This window comes from Oncorhynchus tshawytscha, linkage group LG25 (assembly GCF_018296145.1).
Source record: "Oncorhynchus tshawytscha isolate Ot180627B linkage group LG25, Otsh_v2.0, whole genome shotgun sequence".
In the NCBI taxonomy this organism is placed as follows: domain Eukaryota; kingdom Metazoa; phylum Chordata; class Actinopteri; order Salmoniformes; family Salmonidae; genus Oncorhynchus; species Oncorhynchus tshawytscha.
In genome coordinates this window covers 13,997,545-14,023,821 of record NC_056453.1, presented here as the reverse complement: position 1 = coordinate 14,023,821, position 26,277 = coordinate 13,997,545, and the positions used below count along the sequence as shown (strand labels likewise).

The 26,277-nt window shown below is 40.6% G+C and overlaps 1 protein-coding gene and 1 long non-coding RNA gene across 6 annotated transcripts in view; one reads left to right on the top strand and one right to left on the bottom strand.

Moving 5' to 3' along the window:
- Positions 1 to 1,968: 1,968 nt before the first annotated feature.
- Positions 1,969 to 26,277, bottom strand: part of LOC112224271 (monocarboxylate transporter 12-B) — a 32,205-nt gene continuing 7,896 nt past the window's right edge. For 2 of the 5 annotated variants that reach the window (XM_024387730.2, XM_024387729.2), the window contains 5 exons: positions 20,499 to 20,602; positions 5,863 to 6,006; positions 5,082 to 5,670; positions 3,885 to 4,144; positions 1,969 to 3,095 (listed from right to left, as the gene is read on the bottom strand). In XM_024387730.2, the coding sequence (XP_024243498.1) occupies positions 2,851 to 3,095; positions 3,885 to 4,144; positions 5,082 to 5,670; positions 5,863 to 6,006; positions 20,499 to 20,602 (1,342 nt within the window). In that variant the 3' untranslated portion in view covers positions 1,969 to 2,850. Of the gene's footprint in view, positions 3,096 to 3,884; positions 4,145 to 5,081; positions 5,671 to 5,862; positions 6,007 to 20,498; positions 20,603 to 20,864; positions 21,047 to 26,277 lie in introns of all 5 variants that reach the window. The other 3 variants (XM_024387731.2, XM_024387732.1, XM_024387733.2) reach the window with 3 other exon arrangements.
- LOC121840780 lies at positions 12,637 to 24,185 on the top strand. The gene is made up of 3 exons (XR_006079916.1): positions 12,637 to 12,917; positions 13,407 to 13,518; positions 23,540 to 24,185. It is a non-coding gene; the product is annotated as an uncharacterized LOC121840780 (long non-coding RNA).

Genomic DNA, 26,277 nt, shown 5'->3' with positions numbered 1-26,277 from the left:
CCATGTGAGGATATAACCTTGCTTAAATAAAACAAAGCATTTTTAACCGTGAGTGAGCCTTTTCAATTATGATGTTTTTATTTTATTTCACCTTGTCTCAAATTAGTTGTGCAGATGTATTTATGAAGATCTTGCACTTATGATGGTTATGAAAACTGTATGTTTCTGTGTGGAAATATGGTTTGTGTCATTTGAAGATATAGTTGTGAAATGTATATTATTGTATTCTATATGTGCTTTTAGGTTTATAGGCTTTTACTGCACTTTTATTTACAATACACTTACAATACACAAATGGCTATATTTCCACTACTGTATGATTTAAAAAAATAATTTTATTTAAAGAAATATCAACATAAATTCTTAGGTTTCTTCTGGACATTGTAAGAGAATACATTTAAATTGTGATAGATTCCATTTAGCAGAGGCTTCTATCCAAAGGGACTTACAGTCATGGTTGGATACATTTTACGTATGGTCGCTGGAATTGAACATACTACCCTGGTGTTACAGGCACCATGCTCTACCAACTGAGCTACAATGACATAGTGGTGCCTTTGCAATTAATCCAAGGATACCAGGACACCTCCCCTTTCATATAACTCCATTAAACCCTCTGTGGAAAAGGTTCTACATGGAACTGAAAAGGGTTCTAGCTGGAACCAAAAATTGCTATTCAAAAGGTTCTCTTATGGGGACAGCAAAACACTCTTTTAGGTTCTACACTGAACAAAAATATAAACGCAACATGCAACAATTTCAAAGATTTTACTGAGTTACAGTTCATATAAGGAAATCAGTAAAATGAAATAAATCCATTAGGCTCTAATCTATGGATGTACCATGACTGGGAATACATATATGCATGTGATACCTTAAAAGAAAGTGAGCGTGATCAGAAAACCAGTCATTATCTTGTGTGACCACCATTTCCTTCATGCAGTACGACACATCCCCTTCGCATGGACTTGATCAGGCTGTTAATTGTGGCCTTTTGGAATGTTGTCCCACTCTTCTTCATTGGCTGTGCGAAGTTACTGTTATTTATTTATTTAAATTATTTAACCTTTATTTAACTATTGTTGGTAACTGGAACACACTGTCGTACACGTCGATCCAGAGGATCCCAAACATGCTCAATGTGTGACATTTCTGTTGAGTATACAGGCCATGGAAGAACTGGGGACATTTTTAGCTTCCAGAAATTGTGCACAGATCCTTGCGACATGGGGCTGTACATTATCATGCCGAAACATGAGGTGATGGGGGAGGATGAATGGCTTGACAATTGGGCCTCAGGATCTGAAGTCGGTTGCGATGCTGAACTACAGTCAGGTCAAGACCCTGGTAAGGACAACGACCACACAGATGAGCTTCCCTGAGATGGTTTCTGACAGTTTGTGCAGAAATTCTTTGGTTGTGCAAACTCACAGATTCATCAGCTGTTCGGGTGGCTGGTGTCAGACGATCTCGCATGTGAAGAAGCTGGATGTGGCTGGCGTGGTTACACGTGGTCTGCGGTTGTGAGGCTGGTTGGATGTACTGCCAAATTCTCTAAAACGACATTGGAAGCGGCTTATGGTAGTGAAATGAAAATTCTAGTCTCTAGCAATAGATCTGGTGGACATTGCTGCAGTCAGTAGGCCAATTGCACGCTCCCTCAAAACTTGAGACATCTGTGACAAAACTGCACATTTTATAGTGGACTTTTATTGTCTCCAACACAAGGTGCACCTATGTAAGTATCACACTGTTCAATCAGCCTCCTGAGGGGTTGGATTAAATGCGGAAGACACTTTTCAGTTGAATGCATTCAGTTGTACAACTGACTAGGTATCTCCTTTTCCTGATATGCCTCACCTGTCAAGTTGATGGATTATGTTGGCAAAAGAGAAATGCTTAGTAACAGGGATGTACATTTAAGAGAAATAAGCTTTTTTTTGTGAGTATGGAACATGGAACCAACACTTTACATGTTGTGTTTATATATATTTTTCAGTGTAGATAACACCTTTTTTTCTAAGTGGATCCAATGTGTGTTATGAAGTCATATGGCTGAGATGGCCTATAGCTTTTACGTTAAGCTCAGAAGGGTCAGACAAGGGTTGTTCTAATATGGAACAAGATAATTGTCCTCCTAGCCCTCTGGTGTAACTACAAAGTAACAAGTGGCAGTGTAATAATACATTTTGTATATCTTTACAAAGCTATACATTTGGTGTACACATGTAAAGCAAATCATCCTGTCTTTTAATGTCATCAATTATTGTATAGGAAATTGGTATGAAAATGCATATACCTTTATAAATGAATAATGACTAATTCATTATTAACTTCTAAGTTCCAGTCTGAAGGAAGTTCCCATTATCATTCATTTCAATAGATCATAGTCGTTCACAAAGGAGTGAAAGACTATGGCTGACCTCCCATGTCAACATCAAGTATTTACGAAACAACTGGAAGACTGTTGTCTTCAGAAATAATCTATTACAAACACCCTGTCTGAATCTTCAGATATCGAAATTGATCAACTTCTTCCGTTACATTTGGATTGACAGACATGGAAACCCTGAAAGAGAAAGGCACATAAAATGAGCAATATTATCACAGCTTTGATAGACAGATCAGAACGAAAATTCCATATTTCAGCTGAAGCTGTTCTGGTTCCGGCGGAATTATTTACATTCCATTTAGTGTCCGTTTATAATGGCTCATTCTGAGGAAAATCAATCCCAAACCTGAACTACCACGCTAGATTATGTGTACCAATTGACCATTGTTTCTCATAATCTTCAATATACTTTGGTATTCCAACAAAACAAATGCAAAACTACACAAAAGCGTCCAATGTTAAGAATTTGCTGTGTTGGTTGAAGGGTTCACATCTTTACTTGAGGCTATGTAGAAGTCTGATCGGCTGCCTTGACAAGGATCCTGTTTGGGGTCTGTGTCTTTATTGTTTTTTCTGTGCTTTTGGGTCCTGCGACAGTGGCGTATCCCAGTCACTGTGCTGATGACCAGTGAGCTGGAGATGAGGGCAAAGCCACTGAGGAAGAAGGTGGCCGTGTAGGTGCCTGTGGTGTCAACTAGCCAGCCTGCGGAGGGAGGAGGAGGAAGGAGATATGAACATTCACTTAGGCTTTAACTTGATGGATGGAAGACTTGCTGACTATAATGTATGTGTTAATAAATACAAAATAAATAATTTTTAAATCAGTAAAAGTACACTGGTGGGTAATTTAAGCTATTGGTGCACTTAATGCAACATTTTTGCATCCAAGACAAAAAAACAATTTTTACATAACGTGAATATCTAACATCCATGGTGTACTCTTCGGGCCAGTTTCCCGGAATGGTTTAGTCTGTTCCCGGGAAACCAGCCCTACATGACAAAAGATTTCTTTAATAACTCTACAACTACTAAATCATTTCCGAATCAGGACTAAGCGGGTCACTTAAGAATGACATAAGGTATACTATAAGTGAGATTGATTGCTGTTGCCTTTTCTCAAAGAGACCAGCAGGCTTGCTCTACCTGATGAGAGGGAGTATATGAGAGGTCTAGAAAGAAGCCCACTGGGCACACAATGGTTAAATCAACTTTGTGTCCACGTGGAATAGATGTTGAATTGACATCTGTGCCCAGTGGGAGGTAAATGTCTGCTCATTGTTTGCTGCTCGCAAATGTGGTATTTGGCAAAGCTTTTAGTGAAGCAATAACAATGTCCCAAACACGGCTTTTTTTACCAGTAAAAGCTTTCATAAAGACCACTTTTGCGATCAGCAAACAACGCGTGGACATTTACTCCCATATCTTTTGTTCACCTCCTGTGCTATGAACGGTTAGTACTTCATCCCTTTCCTTTCAACACAAGGACACTCACCTCCTATTGGAGGGCTGAGCAGGTAAGGAATGGCATGTAGGAAGTACACAATCCCCAGAGCGGAGGAGAGGTTAGTTGTCCCCACAATGTCTGAGGTCACCACAGGTATGAGGGCCACGTAGGCGCCATCGAAGTACCCATAAAGCACAGAGAAAGGCACCAGCAGGGCGAACGTCCGCAGGAGAGGGATGAAGAGGCAGCAAAGTCCCTCCATGCCCACTGCAATCATGTAGCACACATTACGATACTTCTTCAGGCACCTGGGGGGGGAGAAGAAGAGGGCATACAATCAGTCTAAAAACACATCCTACTGGGCACAATGGTTGAATCAACATTGTTTCCACGTCATTTCAATGAAATTACATTGAACCAACATGCACTAGACGTTGACTTGACGTCTGTGCCCAGTGGGATATTTCCCATATTGACCATCTGAATGATCTGTGGCTCAACTGTTCATGTCCTTACAGAAAAACTTCATTATTTAAGGTGGAAAATCACGTTATCACATTAACTTCACATAAGATCAGATGTGATCACATGAAAACGTGTTTTTGGAACAATTCACGTGATCATGTGAAATTAATGTGGGTTTTCTTAGAAGTGTGACTTCTTTGATGAAACCAGCTGTTTTCACCTTCAAGATAAAATTGGGTAACAGCTCCATTTCTTAGAGCAGGGCTCTCCAACCCTGTTCCTGGAGAGCTACCTTCCTGTAGGTTTTCAATCTAACCTCAGTTGTAACTAACCTGATTCAGCTTCAATCAGCTAAGTATTAGAATCAGGTGCACTAGATCAGCGTTGGAGCGAAAACCGACAGGATGGTACATTAGGTTTCCAGGAACAGGTTTGGAGATCCCTGCTTAAAGGTGAGACTACAAAAACTAGATGACAGTTCGGTAAAAAGTGACACTGCAAAAACCAAGTGAAAACTGAATAAGAAAAGGCTGGATCTGTATTTATGTTAAAGCATGGCTTCTGATTTCATACAAACTCCAAGTGGAATGTTGCAGAAGAAGACCTACAGAAAGACACAACTCAACAAATACAGGTATGTTTTGGACCTGTCTTCCAGTCCAAATAAAATAATTGCGGGCCTATCAAAGAGCAAGGCGGGACAGAGGCACTCTTCATGGAATTAAAATACCTTTGTTGTGGTGGCATGTTAAATGGAACAAAATCATAACTCAGGCCTACCTCCTGTCTACGAGCCAGCCGAAGGTGATGTTCCCCACGATGTCTATGACCCCCAGGATAGACATGAGGAAAGCGGCCTGGTGGTGGCTTACGCCCACATCCAGTGCGTAGGGCACAAGGTAGACGAACGGCAGGCTGCAGCCGCTGGCTAGGAACAAGAAGCTCACCGCCAGCATCAGGAAGTCCGGCATCAGCAGGAAGCGGTACTCCTGCATAGACTTGAAGCAGCGGCTGTCTTTGCTGTTGTTAATCGCCAGAGGTTCCTCTAACGTGCTCACCACCTGAGCTTTGACCCTATATCCACAGTCGGTATCCAACGGGACCGGACCATGGGCCTCCTCTTCTTCTTTCAGAGTGATAGGGCGCAGTAAGGCCCCACAGACACACAGATTGGAGACAACGCCCCCCAGGATGAGTAGGGCCCCGCGCCAGGAGTAGTGCTCTATGAGCAGCTGGACCACAGGGGCCAGGATGAAGGTCCCGATGCCACTACCTGACATGGCGATCCCGTATGCCAGGGCTTTCCTCTCACAGAAATATGACCCCACCATGGCAATGGCAGGGGTGTAACAGAGGGAAAATCCAATACCTGAAAATCAAAAGAGGAAAAGGTTGTTGTTGGTATGCCATGATCCATACTAGGGCATGTTTTTGGTACAGTATGTCTACCCAGTATCCCTGAATTATATGACGTGTGATTTATAGGGGTTCCTAATGATACTGCAGTTGCCCTTTTAGGTGCCTGTCTGAGTGGGTCAGGAGGATGTCAGGGTGGACCCACCTGTGAGGACCCCCAGGCTGAGGTACAGGTACTCCAGGCTGGTAGCGAAAGAGCTGAGGACCAGGCCGATGGAGGACAGGAAGCCCCCAAGGATCACAGCGATGCGGCACGAGAGACGGTTCCCAATGAAGCTGCCTAGAGGAGCTTCAATCACAACACAGTACACATTTTAGTATGGGACTGTGCAGGCACGTAGCTTGAGCTGGGGGGTGGGGGGACCCTTTTCATCGGTCTGCATGTATTGCTTTAGTCTGCATTAACAGTTCAGCAGCACGCACTACCCCTCTCTCTCTCTTTCTCTTTGTGGTGTTTGCTGAGGCGAGGTAGCTACATGTTTGGAAAGATTAAAACGAGTAAAAGTTCATTAACATTTTATACATGTATTCCTATGTTGTTGTGTAACTAGCGAACTATTGGTGATGAGATAACATTGTGTAAAAAGAGTGTTATACCGAGTGATACTGATGCATGCAATGTTAGGTTGGCTATTTTTGCTAGGCTAACATTAGCTAGCTACCTAAGCTTGCAACAAAAACACAGTATGGTGATCTTTTTCCTTTTGAACTGCAGTTTTAGATGAGCAGCACTTAGTGAGTCAGTGTTCACCCTACAGAAAAAGTAGCTTTGCCCGTAATGGAGGTGCCAACATCAAAGAGGAGAAAAGTACAGAGCATAAGATATTTTGGGGGAGTGCAGAGTACTGTAAATCAAAATCAAATCAAATTATATTCGTCACATGCTTCATAAACAACAGGTTTGGACTAATAATGACATTTTTACATAGGGGCAATTTTCCCTCTAAACTGAGCTGTACCTCGGACTGCCACACAGATGAAATATCAGCCCGCACAGAGAATCACGAGATTGAATTTCACTTAACTTTCTAGAGTATTCTCCATGATTCAGGCCTGTACTCAACACAGACCGGTGCGCCATAACCAATCAGAGCTGCAGTAGGCCTATATGCAAATAGACATAGCCATATTTGGATCATTCATTTGAACTGGACAGCATGAGCAGTCATGAGTAGATGCGCTTGTTTTGAGATCAAAGCGAGAACTGCATGAAGCAGTGGTGTAAGGTACTTTAAGTATGTTTACTTAAGTACTTGAAAGTAACTCTTAAGTAGGTTTTTGGGGTATATGTACTTTACTAATTATATTTTTGACAATTTTTACTTTTACTCCACTACATTCCTTAAGAAAATATATACTTTCTTCTCCATACATTTTCCCTGACACCCAAAAGTACTTGATACATTTCAATGCTTAGCAGGATAGGAAAATTGTCTAATTCACGCACTTAAAGACAATATCCCTGGTAATTCCTACTACATCCGATCTGGCGGAATGACTAAACACAAAAACTTTCTTTGTAAATTATGTCTGAGTGTTGGAGTGGGAACCCTGGCTATCCATAAATTTAAAAAAACAAGAAAATCGTGCAGTCTGGTTTGCTTAATATAAGGAATTTGAAATTATTTATACTTTTGATACTTAAGTATATTTTAGAAATTACATTTACTTTTGATACTTAAGTATATTCAAAAACAAATACTTTTAGACTATTACTCAAGTTGTATTTTACTGGGTGACTTTCACTTTTACTTGAGTCATTTTCTATTACGGTATCTTTACTTTTATTCAAGTATAACAATTGGGTACTTTTGCCACCCCTGGCATGTAGCCACCTGTGCACATTTGTTCATATTCTTTGCTAGTTAGTTGTTAGCCCAGTTCTAGCTAATTTCAACAATGGGGGAGTAGTTGCTTCCTACAAGAGCACAAAATGTGTGCATTTAAAGCCATCTTTGAAAATAGCTTTTTTTTTGTCTTAAAGGGGCAGTGTTGTACTTTGAGACAGTCTTGATTAAGCTAAGTAGCCAATAGGCAGAGGGTAGCATAATTTATCTGATTCTCTGTATTCGTGGTATGGGAATAATAATGAATTATATTTTATAAAGTGGTTTCTTGCATCAAACAACACAACATTTTCAGTCACCTCGTCTGAAGGACAAGTGGGTAAACAGGTTAATGTCAAGCCCTGCATGTTTTTTTCAAAGGTCTCATGGATTGTAGGTCTACATTGAACATCACTCATTGTTGTTTATATTAGGCCACTCTGCTAGGCCTACATTATGATCAAGTAGCCTACTTGGCCACTGCTAAAACTGTAACTTAAAGCGGGAACAGCCTCAGTGTTTACAGGAAATTGCACAGAAATTTCACAATGTTCAAGTTTGTGCTTCGAAGACCTGAAATTTGCTCAGTGCTGAATTTTTTTTGAGGGAATATTGCTTGCGGGCCCTTCCCAACAATGCATAGAGAAAGAAAATAGAGAAATAATAGAAAAGTAAAACAGATAGAAGTAATAATAGATACACAATGAGTGACAATAACTTGGCTATAGACAAGGGGTACCAGTGCCGAGTCAAAGTGCAGGGGTACGAGGTAATTGAGGTGGATGTGTACATATAACTAGGAACAAAGTAGCAGATAGTAAACAGTAGCAGCAGTGTATGTGATGAGCCAAAATGTTTAGTGCAAAAACTGGTCACTGCAGATGGCTATTTGGTTAACTGTTTAACTAACTATTTAGCAGTCTTATGGCTTGGGTGTAAAAGCTGTCTAGGGTCCTGTTGGTTCCAGATTTGGATGGCTGGAATCTTTGACAATTTGTCAGGCCTTACTCTGATACTACGTGGTATAGAGGACTTGGATGGCAGAGAGCTCAGACCCAGTGATATACCGGGCCTTACGCATTACTCCCTATAGCGCCTTACGGTCAGATGCCGTGCAGTTGCCCCACCAGGCGGTGATGCAGCCAGTCAAGATGCTCTCAATGGTGCAGCATAGGGTGTGTGTGTCTCAGTCACCAGATCTCAACTAGAGGTCGACTGATTAATCGGAATGGCCGATTAATTAGGGCCGATTTCAAGTTTTCATAACAATCGGAAATCGGTATTTTTGGACACCGATTTGGCCGATTTATTATTATTTATTTTTTTACACCTTTATTTAATCCTTATTTAACTAGGCAAGTCAGTTAAGAACACATTCTTATTTTCAATGACGGCCTAGGAACGGTGGGTTAACTGCCTCATTCAGGGGCAGAACGACAGATTTTTACCTTGTCTGCTCATGGGATTCAATCTTGCAACCTTACAGTTAACTAGTCCAACGCTCTAACCACCTAATTACATTGCACTCCACGAGGAACCTGCCTGTTACGCGAATGCAGTATAAGGTAAGGTAAGGTAAGGTAAGGCCAAGGTAAGTTGCTAGCTAGAATTAAACTTATCTTATAAAAAACTATCAATCAATCAATCATAATCACTAGTTAACTACACATGGTTGATGATATTACTAGTTTAGCTAGCGTGTCCTGCGGTGCATATAATCAATGCGGTGTGTATCGTTGCTCCAATGTGTACCTAACCATAAACATCAATGCCTTTCTTAAAATCAATACACAAAAGTATATATTTTTAAACCTGTATATTTAGCTAAAAGAAATCCAGGTTAGCAGGCAATATTAACCAGGTGAAATTGTGTCACTTCTCTTGCGTTCATTGCACGCAGAGTCAGTGTATATGCAACATTTTGGGCCGCTTACTTTGCCAGAATTTTATGTAATTATGACATAACATTGAAGGTTGTGCAATGTAACAGGAATATTTAGACTTATGGATGCCACCCGTTAGATAAAATACGGAACTGTTCAGTATTTCACTGAAAGAATAAATGTCTTGTTTTCGAGATGATAGTTTCCGGATTCGACTATATTAATGACCTAAGGCTTGTATTTCTGTGTGTTATTATGTTATAATTCAGTCTATGATGTGATAGAGCAGTCTGATTGAGCGGTGGTAGGCAGCAGCATGCTCATAAGCATTCATTCACACAGCACATTCGTGCATTTTGCCAGCAGCTCTTCGCAAGCACAGCGCTGTTTATGACTTCAAGCCTATCAACTCCCGAGATTAGGCTGGTGTAACCGATGTGAAGCTCTGAGACTTGGAGTGGTTGTTCCCTTTGCTCTGCTGTTGTCGTTGTGTTCCTGGTTCGAGCCCAGGTAGGAGCGAGGAGAGGGGCGGAAGCTATACTGTTACACTGGCAATACTAAAGTACCTATGAGAACATACAATAGTCAAAGGTTAATGAAATACAAATGGTATAGAGAGAAATAGTCCTATAATTCCTATAATAACTACAACCTAAACTTCTTTCCTGGGAATATTGAAGACTCATGTTAAAAGGAACCACCAGCTTTCATATGTTGTGAGCAAGGAACTTAAACGTTAGCTTTCTTACATGGCACATATTGCACTTTTACTTTTGTCTCCAACACTTTGTTTTTGCATTATTTAAACCAAATTGAACATGTTTCATTATTTATTTGAGGCTAAATTGATTTTATTGATGTATTATATTGAGTTAAAATACAGTGCCTTGCGAAAGTATTCGGCCCCCTTGAACTTTGCGACCTTTTGCCAAATTTCAGGCTTCAAACATAAAGATATAAAACTGTATTTTTTTGTGAAGAATCAACAACAAGTGGGACACAATCATGAAGTGGAACGACATTTATTGGATATTTCAAACTTTTTTAACAAATCAAAAACTGAAAAATTGGGAGTGCAAAATTATTCAGCCCCTTTACTTTCAGTGCAGCAAACTCTCTCCAGAAGTTCAATGAGGATCTCTGAATGATCCAATGTTGACCTAAATGACTAATGATGATAATGATGAAACTTAAAAAAGTTTGAAATATCCAATAAATGTTGTTCCACTCCATGATTGTGTCCCACTTGTTGTTGATTCTTCACAAAAAAATACAGTTTTATATCTTTATGTTTGAAGCCTGAAATGTGGCAAAAGGTCGCAAAGTTCAAGGGGACCGAATACTTTCGCAAGGCACTGTAAGTGTTAATTCAGTATTGTTGTAATTGTCATTATTACAAATAAAGTGTAAAAATCGGCCGATTAATCGGCATCGGCTTTTTTTTTGGGCCCTCCAATAATCGGTATCGGCGTTGAAAAATCATAATCGGTCGACCTCTAATCTCAACCCAATGTGTGTGTGTGCGCGTGTCTTAGTCACCAGATCTTAACCCACACGCACACACTTATGGGAGATTCTGGAGCGGTGCCTGAGACAGCGATTTCCACCACCAGTAACAAAATGGTAATCACCAAAGCTTATTCCAGACACTTGTATAATCTATGCTAAGGTGCATTGAGGCTGTTCTGGCAGCTTGTGGTGGCCCAATACCTTTATGTTGGTGTTTCCTTTATTTTGTCAGTTATCTGTAGCTAGCTAGCTAATTACACTGTACAATTCATAATAGACTGGTACTAGCTAGCTAGCTAGCTACAGTGCATTCGGAAATCATTCAGACCCCATTACCTTTTCCACATTTTGTTACATTACAGGCCTGTTCTAAAATTGATCATCAATGTACACACAATACCCCATAATGATAACATTAACATTTCTGCAAAAATTGAGCTCAGATTGTGTCCATTGATCATCCTTTAAGATGTTTCTACAACTTGATTTGGAGTCCACCTGTGGTAAATTCAATTGATTGGACATGATTTGGAAGGGACATACCTGTCTATATAAGGTCCCACAGTTGACAGTGCATGTCAGAGCAAATACCAAGCCATGAGGTCAAAGGAATTGTCTTGTAAAGCTCTGAGAGGCAAAGATCTGGGGAAGGGTACCAAAACATTTCTGCAGCATTGAAGGTCCCAAGAACACAGTGGCCTCCATCATTCTTACATGGAAGAAGTTTGAAACCACTAAGACTCTTCCTAGAGCTGGTCACCCGGCCAAACTGAGCAATCGGGGGAGAAGGGCCTTGGTCAGGGAGGTGACCAATGGTCACTGACAGAGTTCTAGAGTTCCCTGTGGAGATGGGAGAACCTTACAAAAGGACAACCAGCTCTGCAGCACCCCACCAATCAGGCCTTTGTGGTAGATTGGCCAGATGGAAGCCACTCCTCAGTAAAAGGCACATGACAGCCCATTTGGAGTTTTCCAAAAGGCACCTTAAGACACCAGTCTATATAAGGTCCCACAGTTGACAGTGCATTTCAGAGCAAAAAGCAAGCCATGAGGTCGAAGGAATTGTCTGTAGAGCACCGTGACAGGATTGTGTTGAATACTTATATAAATGTAATATTTCCCTTAAATTCTTTAAATACATTTGATAAAATGTCTATAAACCTGTTTTTGATTTGTCATTGTGGGGTATTTTGTGTAGATTGACGAGGGCAAAAAATATTTAATACATTTTTTAATAAGGCTGTAACATAACAACATGTGGAAAAAGTTAAGGGGTCTGAATGCGTTCCGAATGCACTGTACACATAATGCCAGCCAGTAAATCAATTATTTATCTAATAAAATCAGAATCTAATTAATGTAATTAATGTTAATAAGCTAACCCCATTGTTAAGGCCAGACATTTTTGTCATATGATAATGGTATTTGGTCATATGATTATGGCAGGGGTCAAAGGCAGGCAGTAGAGAGAGTGGACAGAGAGAGAGCATCGACCATGCTGAGGCAGGGAGAGGACAAACGGGTCATCATCAACTCCCCATCTTTGCCGACTGTAGCCCAAGTGCTATAACACATGTTGTTGCCTACATTCTGATTTCATTTGGTTGTCATGGCAGGGGTCAGAGACAGGCAGTAGTGTGACGGCCTTGAATTTGTCTGAACCGTCTCAGTACTTCTCCTTCCAATAGGGCGGTTCCCCTTTTAATTCCCTATTAAATAGCCAGCATCAGCTAAGCAAAAGTGGGGTTGTGATGGTGGTGCAAATGAGGATGTGTTCAACCCTCAGTTCCGAAGCTTTTTTACTCTGTTTTGTTCTATTTAAAAGAGTGCTTTGTAGCCTTGTCTCAAGTTTAACCACCAGGATCGGATCCATTCACATCTCAGTTGGTCTCCGCTGTTTCTTCATGGCCTTTCTCAGCTGGAGATCTGTTGGCTGATTGGATTGTCTGACTGACCGACTGACTACAACTTACTTGCATATGGTATTTCATTTGTTTGAGTGTGATTTATACCGTGTTGAGTTATGTGGTCAGTTGTAGTTGAAGACTACTGAGATTTGATACTCTTTATGGTTGTGTGGCAAAAGAGTTTGATATTGTGATTGTATGATTGAGACTGGGTTTAGCTACAGTTTATTAACGGACAAACATTGTGTGACTAAGGTCACTTGGGTTCACTGAACTCCTTTACCGAGCTGGACTTTTTATGCCTGAGATACGGGACTTTTCTTGAGGAACCAGAGATCATTGATTGTTATATTATTATGTGTGTGTGATCATGTATTTTGGTAATACAACCAATGCAAAAGAACACAGTGTTTTGAAGTTATTTCCAATGTTTTAAGAGTTTATGAAAAGTGTATGTCCACACTGACTTTTACATGAGTCCTTTGTATTGGTGTAGACCTGACGGACCGGATGGGACTCATTCCCTCTCAAACTAAAAGGAGAAATCTATATTTTCTTTGGTAGGCACAACCTACCTGGCACCCTACAAACAATAACCTCAAGTCAAAACCGTTACAGTAGAGGGAACGAGAGCACCACCCATGTTGATGTAGGGAGAGGACAAACAGGTCATCAGGTGAGAATTTGAGTTACAAGGCACTATCAGTCCCCCAGACCCCCTTAGAAGGGCTGTTGACACCGAAACATGTTGACCCTGACCCCCACCAATATGCAACATAAAAAGTTACGCCCTTCGGATTGTGTATTGCACTAGAGCAGTACATAGTGTCTTACTTGTTTTTATCCAAGCAAATGTCTGGCAAACTGTTGCCAAAAGACCGGTGTATGAATGATTTGTAGCCCAGGGGGAATATGGGCAAACCAGCTCTTTACTTTTCTCACACCCTAACACGATAAAACATGCAGATACAGGAAAAAAGGGTGGAACGCCAATTTAGCATAATATTAAGCTCCGATAAGATACACTACATGAACAAAAATATTTGGACACCTGCCTGTTGAACATCTCATTCCAAAATCATGGGCATTAGTATGGAGTTGGTCCCCCCTTTGCTGCTATAACAGCCTCCAGTCTTCTGGGAAGGCTTTCCACTAAATGGTGGAACATTACTGCCGCGATTTGGGCTCGTAGTCGGCATTCCAATTTATCCCAACGGTGTTCAATGGAGTTGAGGTCAGGGCTCTGCGCAGGCCAATCAAGTTCTTCCACACCAATCTCGACAAACCATTTGTGTATAGACCTCACTTTGTTCACAGGGGTATTGTCATGTTGAAACAGGAAAGGGCCTTCCCCAAACTGTTGCCACAAAATAGGAAGCACAGACTCATCTAGAATGTCATTATATGCTGTGGTGTTAAGATTTTCCTTCACTGGAACTAAGGCGCCTAGCCCTAACCATAAACAGCCTCATTCCTCAGTTCTCCTGGCATGCACCAAATCGAGATTTGTCCGTCGGACTGCCTGATGGTGAAGCGTGATTCATCACTCCAGAGAACACGTTTCCACTGCTCCGGAGTCCAATTGCGGCGAGCTTTACACCACTCCAGCCGATGCTTGGCATTGCGTATGGTGAACGTAGGCTTGTGTGCGGCTACTTGGCCATGGAAACCCATTTCATGAAGCTCCCGCCGTACAGTTCTTGTGCTGACGTTGTTCCAGAGGCAGTTTGGAACTCGGTAGTGAGTGTCGCGGAAACACGATAGTGAGTGTCGAGGAAACACGATTTTCAGCGCTCGGAGGACCTGTTCAGTGAGCGTATGTGGCCTACCACTTCGCGGCTGAGCAGATGTTGCTCTTAGATGTTTCGACTTCACAATAACAACACTTACAGTTGACCGGGGAAGTTCTAGCAGGCCAGAAATTTGATGAATTGACTTGTTGGAATGGTGGCATGCTATGACGGTGCCACGTTGAAAGTCCCTGAGCTCTTCAGTAAGGCCATTCTACTGCCAATGTTTGTCTATGGAGATTGCATGGCTATGTGCTCAATTTTATACACCTGTCAGAAACGGGTGTGGCTGAAATAGCCAAATCCACTCATTTGAAGGGGGGAGTCCACATACCTTTTCTATATATGTAACTCACCAACTGATTTCAGTCTTATGTAGCAAAATTATAATAGATTTTTTAAATTGGATAAAAGTAGAGACTCAGAGCTACATAATGCTATATCATACACTGCATTTGAGCAAACAATGGGAACGTAATTCTGCTTTGAAAGTTGGTCAACTTGTAAACTCACTTTTGAGAAAACCGTCTTTCAATGTTTTGGTACTTCTATTGGAGAGCCCTCATTTGTCTACACCCATTCAACATTGTTCACACCCTCTTAAGCCTTAGCCAAGAGTTCTATACAAACTTGCCAGCTAATCCCAGACATCTAAGAGAGCGAGAGAACAGCTAACTGAACATTCCTCGCCCTAGCAGAGCTGGTTAGGCTGTTTTGTTATCTAGAGCGTTGGTGACTGCAACTGTGCTGTCAGATTGTCCGTTCGTAAATTCAGAGTGTTTCGCGTTCAGAGCGCTCTGGCCAATAAGTAGGGTTGATCCAATAGCTCTGACCTCACGACAGTCAGAGCTAGCTAACAGTACACTTTAACTTGACATTAGGTTTATGCAGTTTTTACTACACAATAAAAAATAAATCAAATGAAAAGCCGCGTTCGACACGATTATCTAAACATACTGCATACTGACCAGCTCCAATAGACGCAGGCTATATGGCAGACCAATACAAACTCATCTCTTGGCATGTCCGGCTCACTCATTATCTCAGCCAATCATGGCTAGCGGGAAGGTTACTGACTTTTTCTGTAGCTAAACCAACTAGACTCGTAATTTAACAATATTTACAGTATTTAACAGTATTTGTGGATGGCATAAAAGTTTGATAGTAAGGCACATGAAAGTTCACATGTTCGAGAAGGCATTTCTGCCCAAAAACACATTTTGATTAAAAAAATACTTTTTACATTCAAACGGCTCTACTGTGAAGTCGTGACTTGCGACATACGCCTAGTTTCCTGAATCGGGTCACATATAGTGTACATCACTGCTACACAGTACATAGAGTCTTACTTGTTTTTATCCAAACAAATGTCTGGCAAACTGTTGCCAAAAGACCGGTGTATGAATGATTTGTAGCCCAGGGGGAATATGGGCAAACCAGCTCTTTACTTTTCTCACACCCTAACACGATAAAACATGCAGATACAGGAAAAAAGGGTGGAACACCAATTTAGCATAATATTAAGCTCCGATAAGATACACTACATGAACTAAAATATTTGGACACCTGCCTGTTGAACATCTCATTCCAAAATCATGGGCATTAGTATGGAGTTGGTCCCCCCTTTGCTGCTATAACAGCCTCCAGTCTTCTGGGAAAGTTTTCCACTAAATGGTGGAACATTACTGCCGCGACCTGGGCTCGTAGTCGGCATTCCAATTTATCCCAAAGGTGTTCAATGGAGTTGAGGTCAGGGCTCTGCGCAGGCCAATCAAGTTCTTCCACACCAATCTCGACAAACCATTTGTGTATAGACCTCACTTTGTTCACAGGGGTATTGTCATGTTGAAACAGGAAAGGGCTATATGGCAGACCAATACAAACTCATCTCTTGGCATGTCCGGCTCACTCATTATCTCAGCCAATCATGGCTAGCGGGAAGGTTACTGACTTTTTCTGTAGCTAAACCAACTAGACTCGTAATTTAACAATATTTACAGTATTTAACAGTATTTACAGATGGCATAAAAGTTTGATAGTAAGGCACATGAAAGTTCACATGTTCGAGAAGGCATTTCTGCCAAAAAACGCATTTTGATTTAAAAAAATACTTTTTACATTCAAACGGCTCTACTGTGAAGTCATGACTTGCGACATACGCCTAGTTTCCTGAATCGGGTCACATATAGTGTACATCACTGCTAGTTTCAACTTGTATAAATAGATGCAAGTACATTTTTCTCTTTTGCCACTTTTTTTGTCACTTTGGACCATTGATACTGTGAGTAAACACAAGACAAAGAGTTGCAAAATGTGAACCTAGAAGAGAGGTTTGTGATCCGCAGCAGTCCTCTGTGACCCGTGCTGACTTGCCTTGGCATACACCTGCCTGAACATGTTACCTAAGTCAGCATTGAGTCTGCTATGAGTCAGTTTAAGGGTCTATTTTTACATGCTTTTTCAAAACAGTCTCTATCGTGGTGTCAAATTTCACTGGGAGCAAGCGAAATAAACAAACTCCCTCTGTTGGGTCATAGTGTTGTGACACTGTTTTGGTATTTCAAGATGTTCTCTGTGTGTTGCTGACTTTGTTCTCTCAAGAGCTAAATCAACAGGAAAAGAAGCAAACTCCTCTCTCTGGTGTCTGCTTTAGTCAGACATGGGGTTCTCAGTACTTCATTCTTAAATACGACTGCACTAATGTGTACCTGCTAATAAAATACAATCCTGTGATTCAACCCAAAAACTTTTTTAAGAGCAATTTTAAGAGCAATCAACATGTCCAAAAGATCTATAGAAGATCCAAAGAAGATCCACGCACTTAAAAAACACTAAAACATAACTTCTGTTCTATGTAAGGGGGTCAAACAGGGAACATCCCAAATTAAGAGAAGCAGCAAAAACTGACCAATGGGTTGGCTGAGTTGCAAGGACACATTGCCAGTCAGCGGCCTGTGACTTTCTCAACTTAAGCATACTGTAACTTTGCTGTGTGATTGTAAAAAGCACATTTACATGACATTGTCTTCATCATGTGTCCTAATTGGAAGCAAAATGATGTACAAAATATCAAACCTAGTTGTCTTAGTTCAATCTTAAACTGGCTTAACTTCTCCTTAACTATCTTTTAAAAGCTTATATGTTTACATCCAATGAGCCAAATCCATTTCATGACTACCCTGGGCATTGAGCAACCTGTCTAGACCACACATTCCAAGACAGTGCCAGGCCGAAGTGTGATGCCAGATCACTGTTGCTGAAGCAGCACTTGACTGATGGCCATTTGTATGTATTATGTATCCCCATTAGCTGCTGCTAAGGTATAAGCTACTCTTCCTGGGGTCTGGCAAAATTAAGGCATATATACAATTTTAAAAACATTACAATACATTCATAAATTATTTCACAACACACTAAGTGTGTATCCTCAGGCTCCTACTCCACTACCACATATCTACAACACAAAATCCACGTGTACACATGTTATTGTGTGTGTGTGTGTATTCATGTGCCTGTGCCTATGTTTGTGTTGTTTCACAGTCCCCATTGTTCCATAATGTGTATTTTTAAATCTGATTCTACTGCTTACATCAGTTACCTGATGTGGAATAGAGTTCCATGTAGTCATGACTCTATGTAGTACTGTGCATCTCTCATAGTCTGTTCTGTACTTAGGGACTGTGAAGAGACCTCTGCTGGTATGTCTTGTGGGCTATGCATGCGTGTCAGAGCTGTGTGCTAGTCGTTTAAACAGACAACTCGGTGCTTTCAACATGCCAATACCTCTCACAAATACAAGTAGTGATGAAGTCAATCTATCCTCCACTTTGAGCCAAGAGAGATTAATGTGTATATTATTGATGTTAGCTCTCTGTGTACATCTTCCACTGCAAATCTACTATTCCAGTGTTTTACTTGCTATATTGTATTTACTTCGCCACCATTGCCTTTTTTTGCCTTTACCTCCCTTATCTTACCTCATTTGCTCACATTGTATATAGACTTATTTTTCTAATGTATTATTGACTGTATGTTTGTTTTACTCCATGTGTAACTCTGTGTTGTTGTATGTGTCGAACTGCTTTGCTTTATCTTGGCCAGGTCGCAATTGTAAATGAGAACTTGTTCTCAACTTGCCTACCTGGTTAAATAAAGGTGAAATAAAAATATATATATTTTAAAACATCCAAGGGCCAGCCGTGCTGCCCTGTTCTGAGCCAATTGAAATGAACCCAAGTCCCTCTTTGTGGCACCTGACCACCCAACTGAACAGTAGTCTAGCAGGTAACTCTTCATCCACAATATATCAGGGGATGTAAACACCTATGTTTTTCCAGCAGCAGATCATGATCAATAATGTCAAAAGCTGCACTGAAGTCTAACAAAACAGCCCCCACAATCTTTTTATCATCAATTTCTCTCGCCCAATCATTAGCCATTTGTATAGTGCTGTGCTTGTTAAATGTCCTTCCCTATAAGCTTGATAAAAGTCTGTTGTGAATTTGTTTACTGTAAAATAACATTGTATCTGGTCAATTTTACCCAAAACTTTACTAAGGGTTGGTAGCAGGCTGATTGGTTGTCTATTTGAGCCAGTAAATGGGGCTTTACTATTTTTAAGTAGCGGAATGAATTTTGCTTCCCTCCAGGCCTGATGGCACACACTTTTAGGTAGGCTTAAATTGAAAATATGGCAAATAGGAGTGGTAATTTTGTCCGCTTTTATCCTCTGTAATTTTCCATCCAAGATGTCAGACCCCGGTGGCTTGTCATTGTTGATAGACAACAATATTTTCACCTTTTCCACACTCACTTTATGGAATTCAAAATTACAGTGCTTGTCTTAAATAATTTGGTCAGATATACTTGGATGTGTAGTGTCAGCATTTGTTGCTGGCATGTGATGCCTAAGTTTGCTAATCTTGCCAATTAAAAAAATCATTCAAGTTAGTGGCAATATGGCAATATCACATAATTTCTGATGAATGAGCCATCTGATTCAATGAATGATGGAGCTGAGGTAGCTTTTTTCCCCCAAATGTAATTGAAGGTGCTCCAAAGATCTTAACTATAATTTCTTTATTTCACAGTGTAGTTTTTTCTTTTTTTTATTCAGTTTAGTGATTACTCAATTTGATTACTCAATTTGAGGTACGTTTGCCAATCGGTTGTGCAGCCAGACTAATTTGCCATTACTTTTGCCTCATACCTCTCAACCATACCATTTTTACATTTCTCATCAATCCACTGTGATTTAACAATTTTTTACAGTAATTTTCTTGATGGAAATGTGCATGCTTATTAGGGGTAAGCAATTTCATAAATGTGTCAAGTGCAGCATCTGTTTGCTACTCATTACACACCACTGACAAATATTCTTTACATCAACAACATAGGACTCAATACAAAACTTATTGTATGACCTCTTATACACTATATTAGGCCCAGCACTTTGGTTTCCCTAGATATGGCTACTATATTGTGATCACTACATCCGATGGATCTGGATACTGCTTTCAAGCACATTTCTGTAGCAATAGTAAAAATGTGATTAATACATATTGATGATTTCATCCCTGTGCTGTTTGTAACTACCCTGGTAGGTTGACTGATAACCTGAACCAGGTTGCAGGCACTGGTTACAGTTTGAAGTTGTTTCTTGAGTGGGCAGCTTTATGAATATTTAAATCACCCAGAAAATATACCTCTGTTGATATCACATACATTATCAAGCATTTTACACATGTTATCCAGATATGGACTGTTAGCAGTAGATGGTATATAGCAGCTTCCCACAAGAATGGGCTTTAGGTGAGGCAGATTAACCTGTAGCCATATTACTTCAGTATTTAACATGATGACTTACCACACAGCATAGTGGTGCAGTCCACCAGACTGTGGATCCAGGCTGTCCCTGAATAGTCCCCACCAAAGTGCATCTGAAACTCCACAAAAAAAATTGAGATGCATCTGGAACAGAAGAAAAATATCAAGATGAAGAGAAATCATGACAAAAAATGGATTATCTTGCATATTTCAAAATGTCTCAGAACTTAAAAATGTATGTTTCCTAGTGGTGTATCTGACACAAATTTCACACAAGTCACAATGGTGTGCATACACGCACACACACACACACAGTCTGACAAGCACACACACACCAACACACCATTTTGGTGTATACAGCACATGTTCTCAGAACACAATGAGGTTTCTTCGATTATGTAATTACTCTTTTCCAGCTAGACATGGTGATGACCTGAGCGGTCGGAGGGAGCGATGCAACCGTAATGAATTGTGTAATCACGAAGCTGAGGGGAGAGCTGTAAAAAGCCTGGGACGTGTGGGAAGAACGCCTGCTTGGGGGGTAATGAACCACAAGCTCCTACGTCCGAATCTGCAGAGAGGCTGCACCTGTACAAACAGAGGAATAGCACCAGTCAGGCGATAAGGCCCAGATCACTCAGTGTGAATGTGACGGCCATCTGATCCTCATGTCCTCCACAGCACTGGCCAGAGAACGCACATGTGGGGACCTACACAGGGCGGCCCTCCGTCAGCCTGCTGTTTCCTTACACACACACACACACACACACAAACGTGTATACACACGCTGTCCGCTACAGCTGGTTTAGGGGTTTAAACTCACTCACTAGACCTTAAAGGACCTTGGGATCACTTATGCATATCAAGAAAGTAGAGGATCAGAACTGCCTAGACTTATTATCTTTGGTTACTCTCAAACCCTTGGTAAAATTTCACCCATTCCTTCCAATTCCGACCTAATATTGCAATGTGCAATAGGGTAAAGGTTCATGGTGACAATCTGGGCAGGCATTATCAGTTTACAACAATCAGTGACCAGGTTGCTGTTTGATAATTATTGAATAATGTTGGGAGGGACATTCCAACATACTCTTCCTTGTTTAAATGTTTTCCAATTATAATCTATACAAAGGATTGCTTTATGGAAATGTGAGATTATAATCTACTTCTTTATCCCTCACCCAACAGGTCTTCATCTGACTGAACCATTTTTTTTCAGTAACGCAATTCACTAAACCCCCTTCACCTGGGAAACAAAGCATGAAACGTGAAACCTTGAAAAACAACATTTTAGAGGAGACCTACAAAAATGTATTTGTTCCAGCAAACAGTTCGCTTGAGTTTTTTTTCTGGCAAGCAATTCTCTCAAGATTCTATTTGAATCTGTGGCAAACCTGTGGCAACGATATTTATTGCCATTAGTGACAAACAGTTTACCAGAAGCCTTTTCTGGTGAACACATGAGTTCCAAGACCAGTAATCATTGGTGACCAGGAGAAGGAAAATCAGTTGGAAAACCATCTCCCTAGCTACCTACCGAAATTGTCCAGTGAGCAGGGGTTGGAACCGGTTCAGGGAACAGAACCAAAAACTGAAAAATAAGGACAATTTTTAGAGGAACAGAACCGAGAACTAAAGTGATCAATACTGTTCCGGAACAGAAACGTTATTTTAAAAGCATGGGAATCGGTTAATAATGTTATTTTATGGGCATTTTTTTTCAGTCCCACAACAAACGCAACAAAGTGCCTGTGCAAAGCCCTCACTGTCTGTGCAAAGCCCTCACTGTCACTCAAACTTGTTCTAGTGTCTGCCTGCCAGCTGAAAATCTTTGCCAGTATGTGTGGTGTACTTGCCCCTCCCCCTCCTTCTGAAGCATACATAGTCTACTGTAGCTACTGATGTTTACAGGGGTGATTCAGAAATTAGGGAGAGCAATGTTTAATTAGAAAATAATGGATTAACTTTTTCAATGCTAGTTAAGGATACTATAGTTATCATGTTTCACATTGGATTTATTATCTACAAAAAGCTAAGATGTGTTATTATTTTAATTCTGGTTATTATTTTAATTCAAACTTGTTAGCTAGCTAAGCTTGTTAGCTTATGATCAATTTGCCTTTTAAAATGACAAACTTGTATTAGCTAACACAATGTGCCATTGGAACACAGGCGTGATGGTTGCTGATAATGGGCCTCTGTACGCCTAAGTAGATATTCCATCCAAAATCAGCCGTTTCCAGCTACAGTAGTCATTTGCAACATTAACAATGTCTACACTTTCTAATCAATTTTATGTTATTTTAATGGAAAACAAACGTGCTTTTCTTTAAAAAACAAGGACATTTCTAAGTGACCACAAACTTTTGAACGGTAGTGTATATTAATTTCAGAGTTTAAAAAAGAAACAGGAACAATATAAACCGTAACTTTTTGGGGGTTTGAACTGGTTCAGAACTTTATTTTGCTAGTCGGAACAAAACGATTGGGAAATAATGTTGGTTCCAACCCCTGCCGTTGAGTGTCTAACTTATTCATTAAACATCCTAAGAAACTTTAAAATTGTGTTAGCTACAGTGCGCACTAACCAAGGTTGCCAGGTGCACAGTGTTTCCTCCGACACATTGGTGCGGCTGGCTTCCGGGTTGGATGGTGCTGTGTTAAGAAGCAGTGCAGCTTGGTTGGGTTGTGTATCGGAGGACGCATGACTTTCAACCTTCGTCTCTCCCGAGCCCGTATGAGAGTTGTAGCGATGAGACAAGATAGTAGCTACTAAACAATTGGATACCACGAAAAAGGGGTCAAATAAAACAATTAAAAAAATTAAAAAGCAATGTCATGTTTTATCGGATAGAGTGAAACACATTTTGGCTAGTGCTTTATTTTTTCACTATTAATGTGATAGCTAGCTAACTAATTATTTGCCTAAACACTTATTTTTTAGGTGAATAACTTGCTGTCTTAGCACCAATATGCATGTCAATATGCTAGTGTCACCGTTCAGTAGCATGTTAGCTAGAACAGCTAAGGTAGCAACAATATGAGCTAACTTGACATCAAAGCAAAACTTTACTTTTGCAGATGGATACCGTTCCCCCCGTGGTGTTGGTTGAGGCTGCATTGTGAGGAGGATGCATCAACAACCTGGAAAGATGTTAGTGGTGCACTCCCTCAACACTTTTTTTTTTGTGATAAATGAGTGTATCGTCTTCAAGCTTGAAAAGGACGCTATGTAAATGCATGTATTATTCTGATAAATGAATACATTCATTCTTTGTAACAATTAGATCTCTCATTGCTTTAAACTAGTAGCGAGCTCATCTTAATCACATGTTGTTAATTCTCCCTTTCTTTCCAGAAGCAATCAGTTACAATGCACCTGGTCAAGGTCAAGATTTCTTGCATGCATGAACTTGTTAACAATAATTAATTTTGGAAAAGAATATGAATTCCCATACTAGGCATAAATACATTTTATGTTGCATTTCTTCCACCCAAGCCTAGTACACCTAATTCAGAAATAAGAGACAACTAGTATATTACATTTAGCAGATGCTCTTATCCAGAGCAATTTACAGTATCGAGTGCATACATTTTCATACTGGTCCCCCGTGGAAATCAAACCCACATCCCTGGCAATGCAAGAGACATGCTCTAGCAACTGAGCCACACAGGACAACTAAACTCAGCAAAAAAAGAAACGTCCTCTCACTGTCAACTGCGTTTATTTTCAGCAAACTTAACATGTGTAAATATTTGTATGAACATAACAAGATTCAACAACTGAGACATAAACTGAACAAGTTCCACAGACATGTGACTAACAGAAATAACAGGAATAATGTGTCCCTGAACAAAGCGGGGGTCAAAAGTAACAGTCAGTATCTGGTGTGGCCACCAGCTGCATTAAGTACTGCAGTGCATCTCCTCCTCATGGACTGCACCAGATTTGCCAGTTCTTGCTGTGAGATGTTACCCCACTCTTCCACCAAGGCACCTGCAAGTTCCTGGACATTTCTGGGGGGAATGGCCGTAGCCCTCACCCTCCGATCCAACAAATGGGATTGAGATCCGGGCTCTTCGCTGGCCATGGCAGAGATTGCCTGCAATGAACAACAAGCTCAGTCCGATGATACTGTGACACACCGCCCCAGACCATGACGGACCCTCCACCTCGAAATCGATCCCGCTCCAGAGTACAGGTGTAACGGTGTAACGCTCATTCCTTCGACGATAAACGTAAATCCGACAATCACCCCTGGTGAGACAAAACTGCGACTAGTCAGTGAAGAGCACTTTCTGCCAGTGTTGTCAGGTCCAGCGACGGTGGGTTTGTGCCCATAGGCAACGTTGTTGCCGGTGATGTCTGGTGAGGACCTGCCTTACAACAGGCCTACAAGCCCTTAGTCCAGCTTCTCTCAGCCTATTGCGGACAGTCTGAGCACTGATGGAGGGATTGTGCATTCCTGGTGTAACTCGGGCAGTTGTTGTTGCCATCCTGTGCCTGTCCCACAGTTGTGATGTTCGGATGTACCGATCATGTACAGGTGCTGTTACATGTGGTCTGCCACTGCGAGGACGATCAGCTGTCCATCCTGTCTCCCTGTAGCACTGTCTTAGGCGTCTCACAAGGAGGACATTGCAATTTGTTGCCCTGGCCACATCTGCAGTCCTCACGCCTCCTTGCAGCATGCCTAAGGCACGTTCACGCATATGAGCAGGTGCATGTTCATTAATTGTTTATGGTTCATTGAACAAGCATGGGAAACAGTGTTTAAACCCTTTACAATGAAGATCTGGGAAGTTATTTGGATTTTTATGAATTATCTTTGAAAGACAGGGTCCTGAAAAAGGGACATTTATTTTTTTGCTGACTTTAGTAGATAACTGGCTCTTAATGATCAAGTCCCCAGTCTAGATTGAAGATCATAATTAGTTGATTAGTTTGAATCACTTGTGCTAATGCTTGGCTGGAGAAAAATATTGTATACTGTGGCTCTCTAGGAACAGCTGGCCACACATTTAAAGGTATCTATAGTAAGCCTAAGCCTGAGTTTACACTAGCTACCTCGTTTGTTTATATAGCATTTATACAAGACAGAAACATTGCTTCCTTGCTGAAAAAATATATAATGTATGTTTCAGTGAAAAGCATAGCAACATCAAGGTAACATTGTAACAGCTGATGCTGTTTTTCCAAAGCCAAATCCACCCATTAGCCGCTGAGTCTACCATTAAAAATGTTTTCAGTAATTGTTTTCAGTATCCTAATGTTGTTTTTGTTTGGTGTGTTCTGATTGTTTCAGTGCATGCATTCAACAAGCTTTGGACTTATCTCCAAAATTCACTCAAAAAGTTATCTAATTTTTATTTTAGAATTATCTTTTAAAATTCCATTGGTTAAAAGCTATTGCTCAGTCATCACTTGGCTCATGTAAATTCTGTAGTTGCTCAATTAAACATCCCCTGGTCAACATCCCTAATGTGTTCACATTTCTCTTTTGTAAATGTTATTTGGGAAATATTCAGTCTTTACTCTTTTCTTCATTAGCATGCTGATGATTTCAAGTTGTACTGATTTATTTTGATCTGTTTAGACATCGAATACATGTTGCTTAGTATATTTATTAAGTTTAGTTCAGTTTTCTCTGTGAGAAGCATGTTCATTTAAAGTTATATGTTATTTGGTTTACGTAGACACAACATTTCAATGTTAATACAAAATTCGAAAGGCACTCGCACATCTGAGCTATCTTTGTTGCAGGTGCCTGGTAACACTTGAATATGATGAGAAAAAAAATAAGAAACACGCACACTGC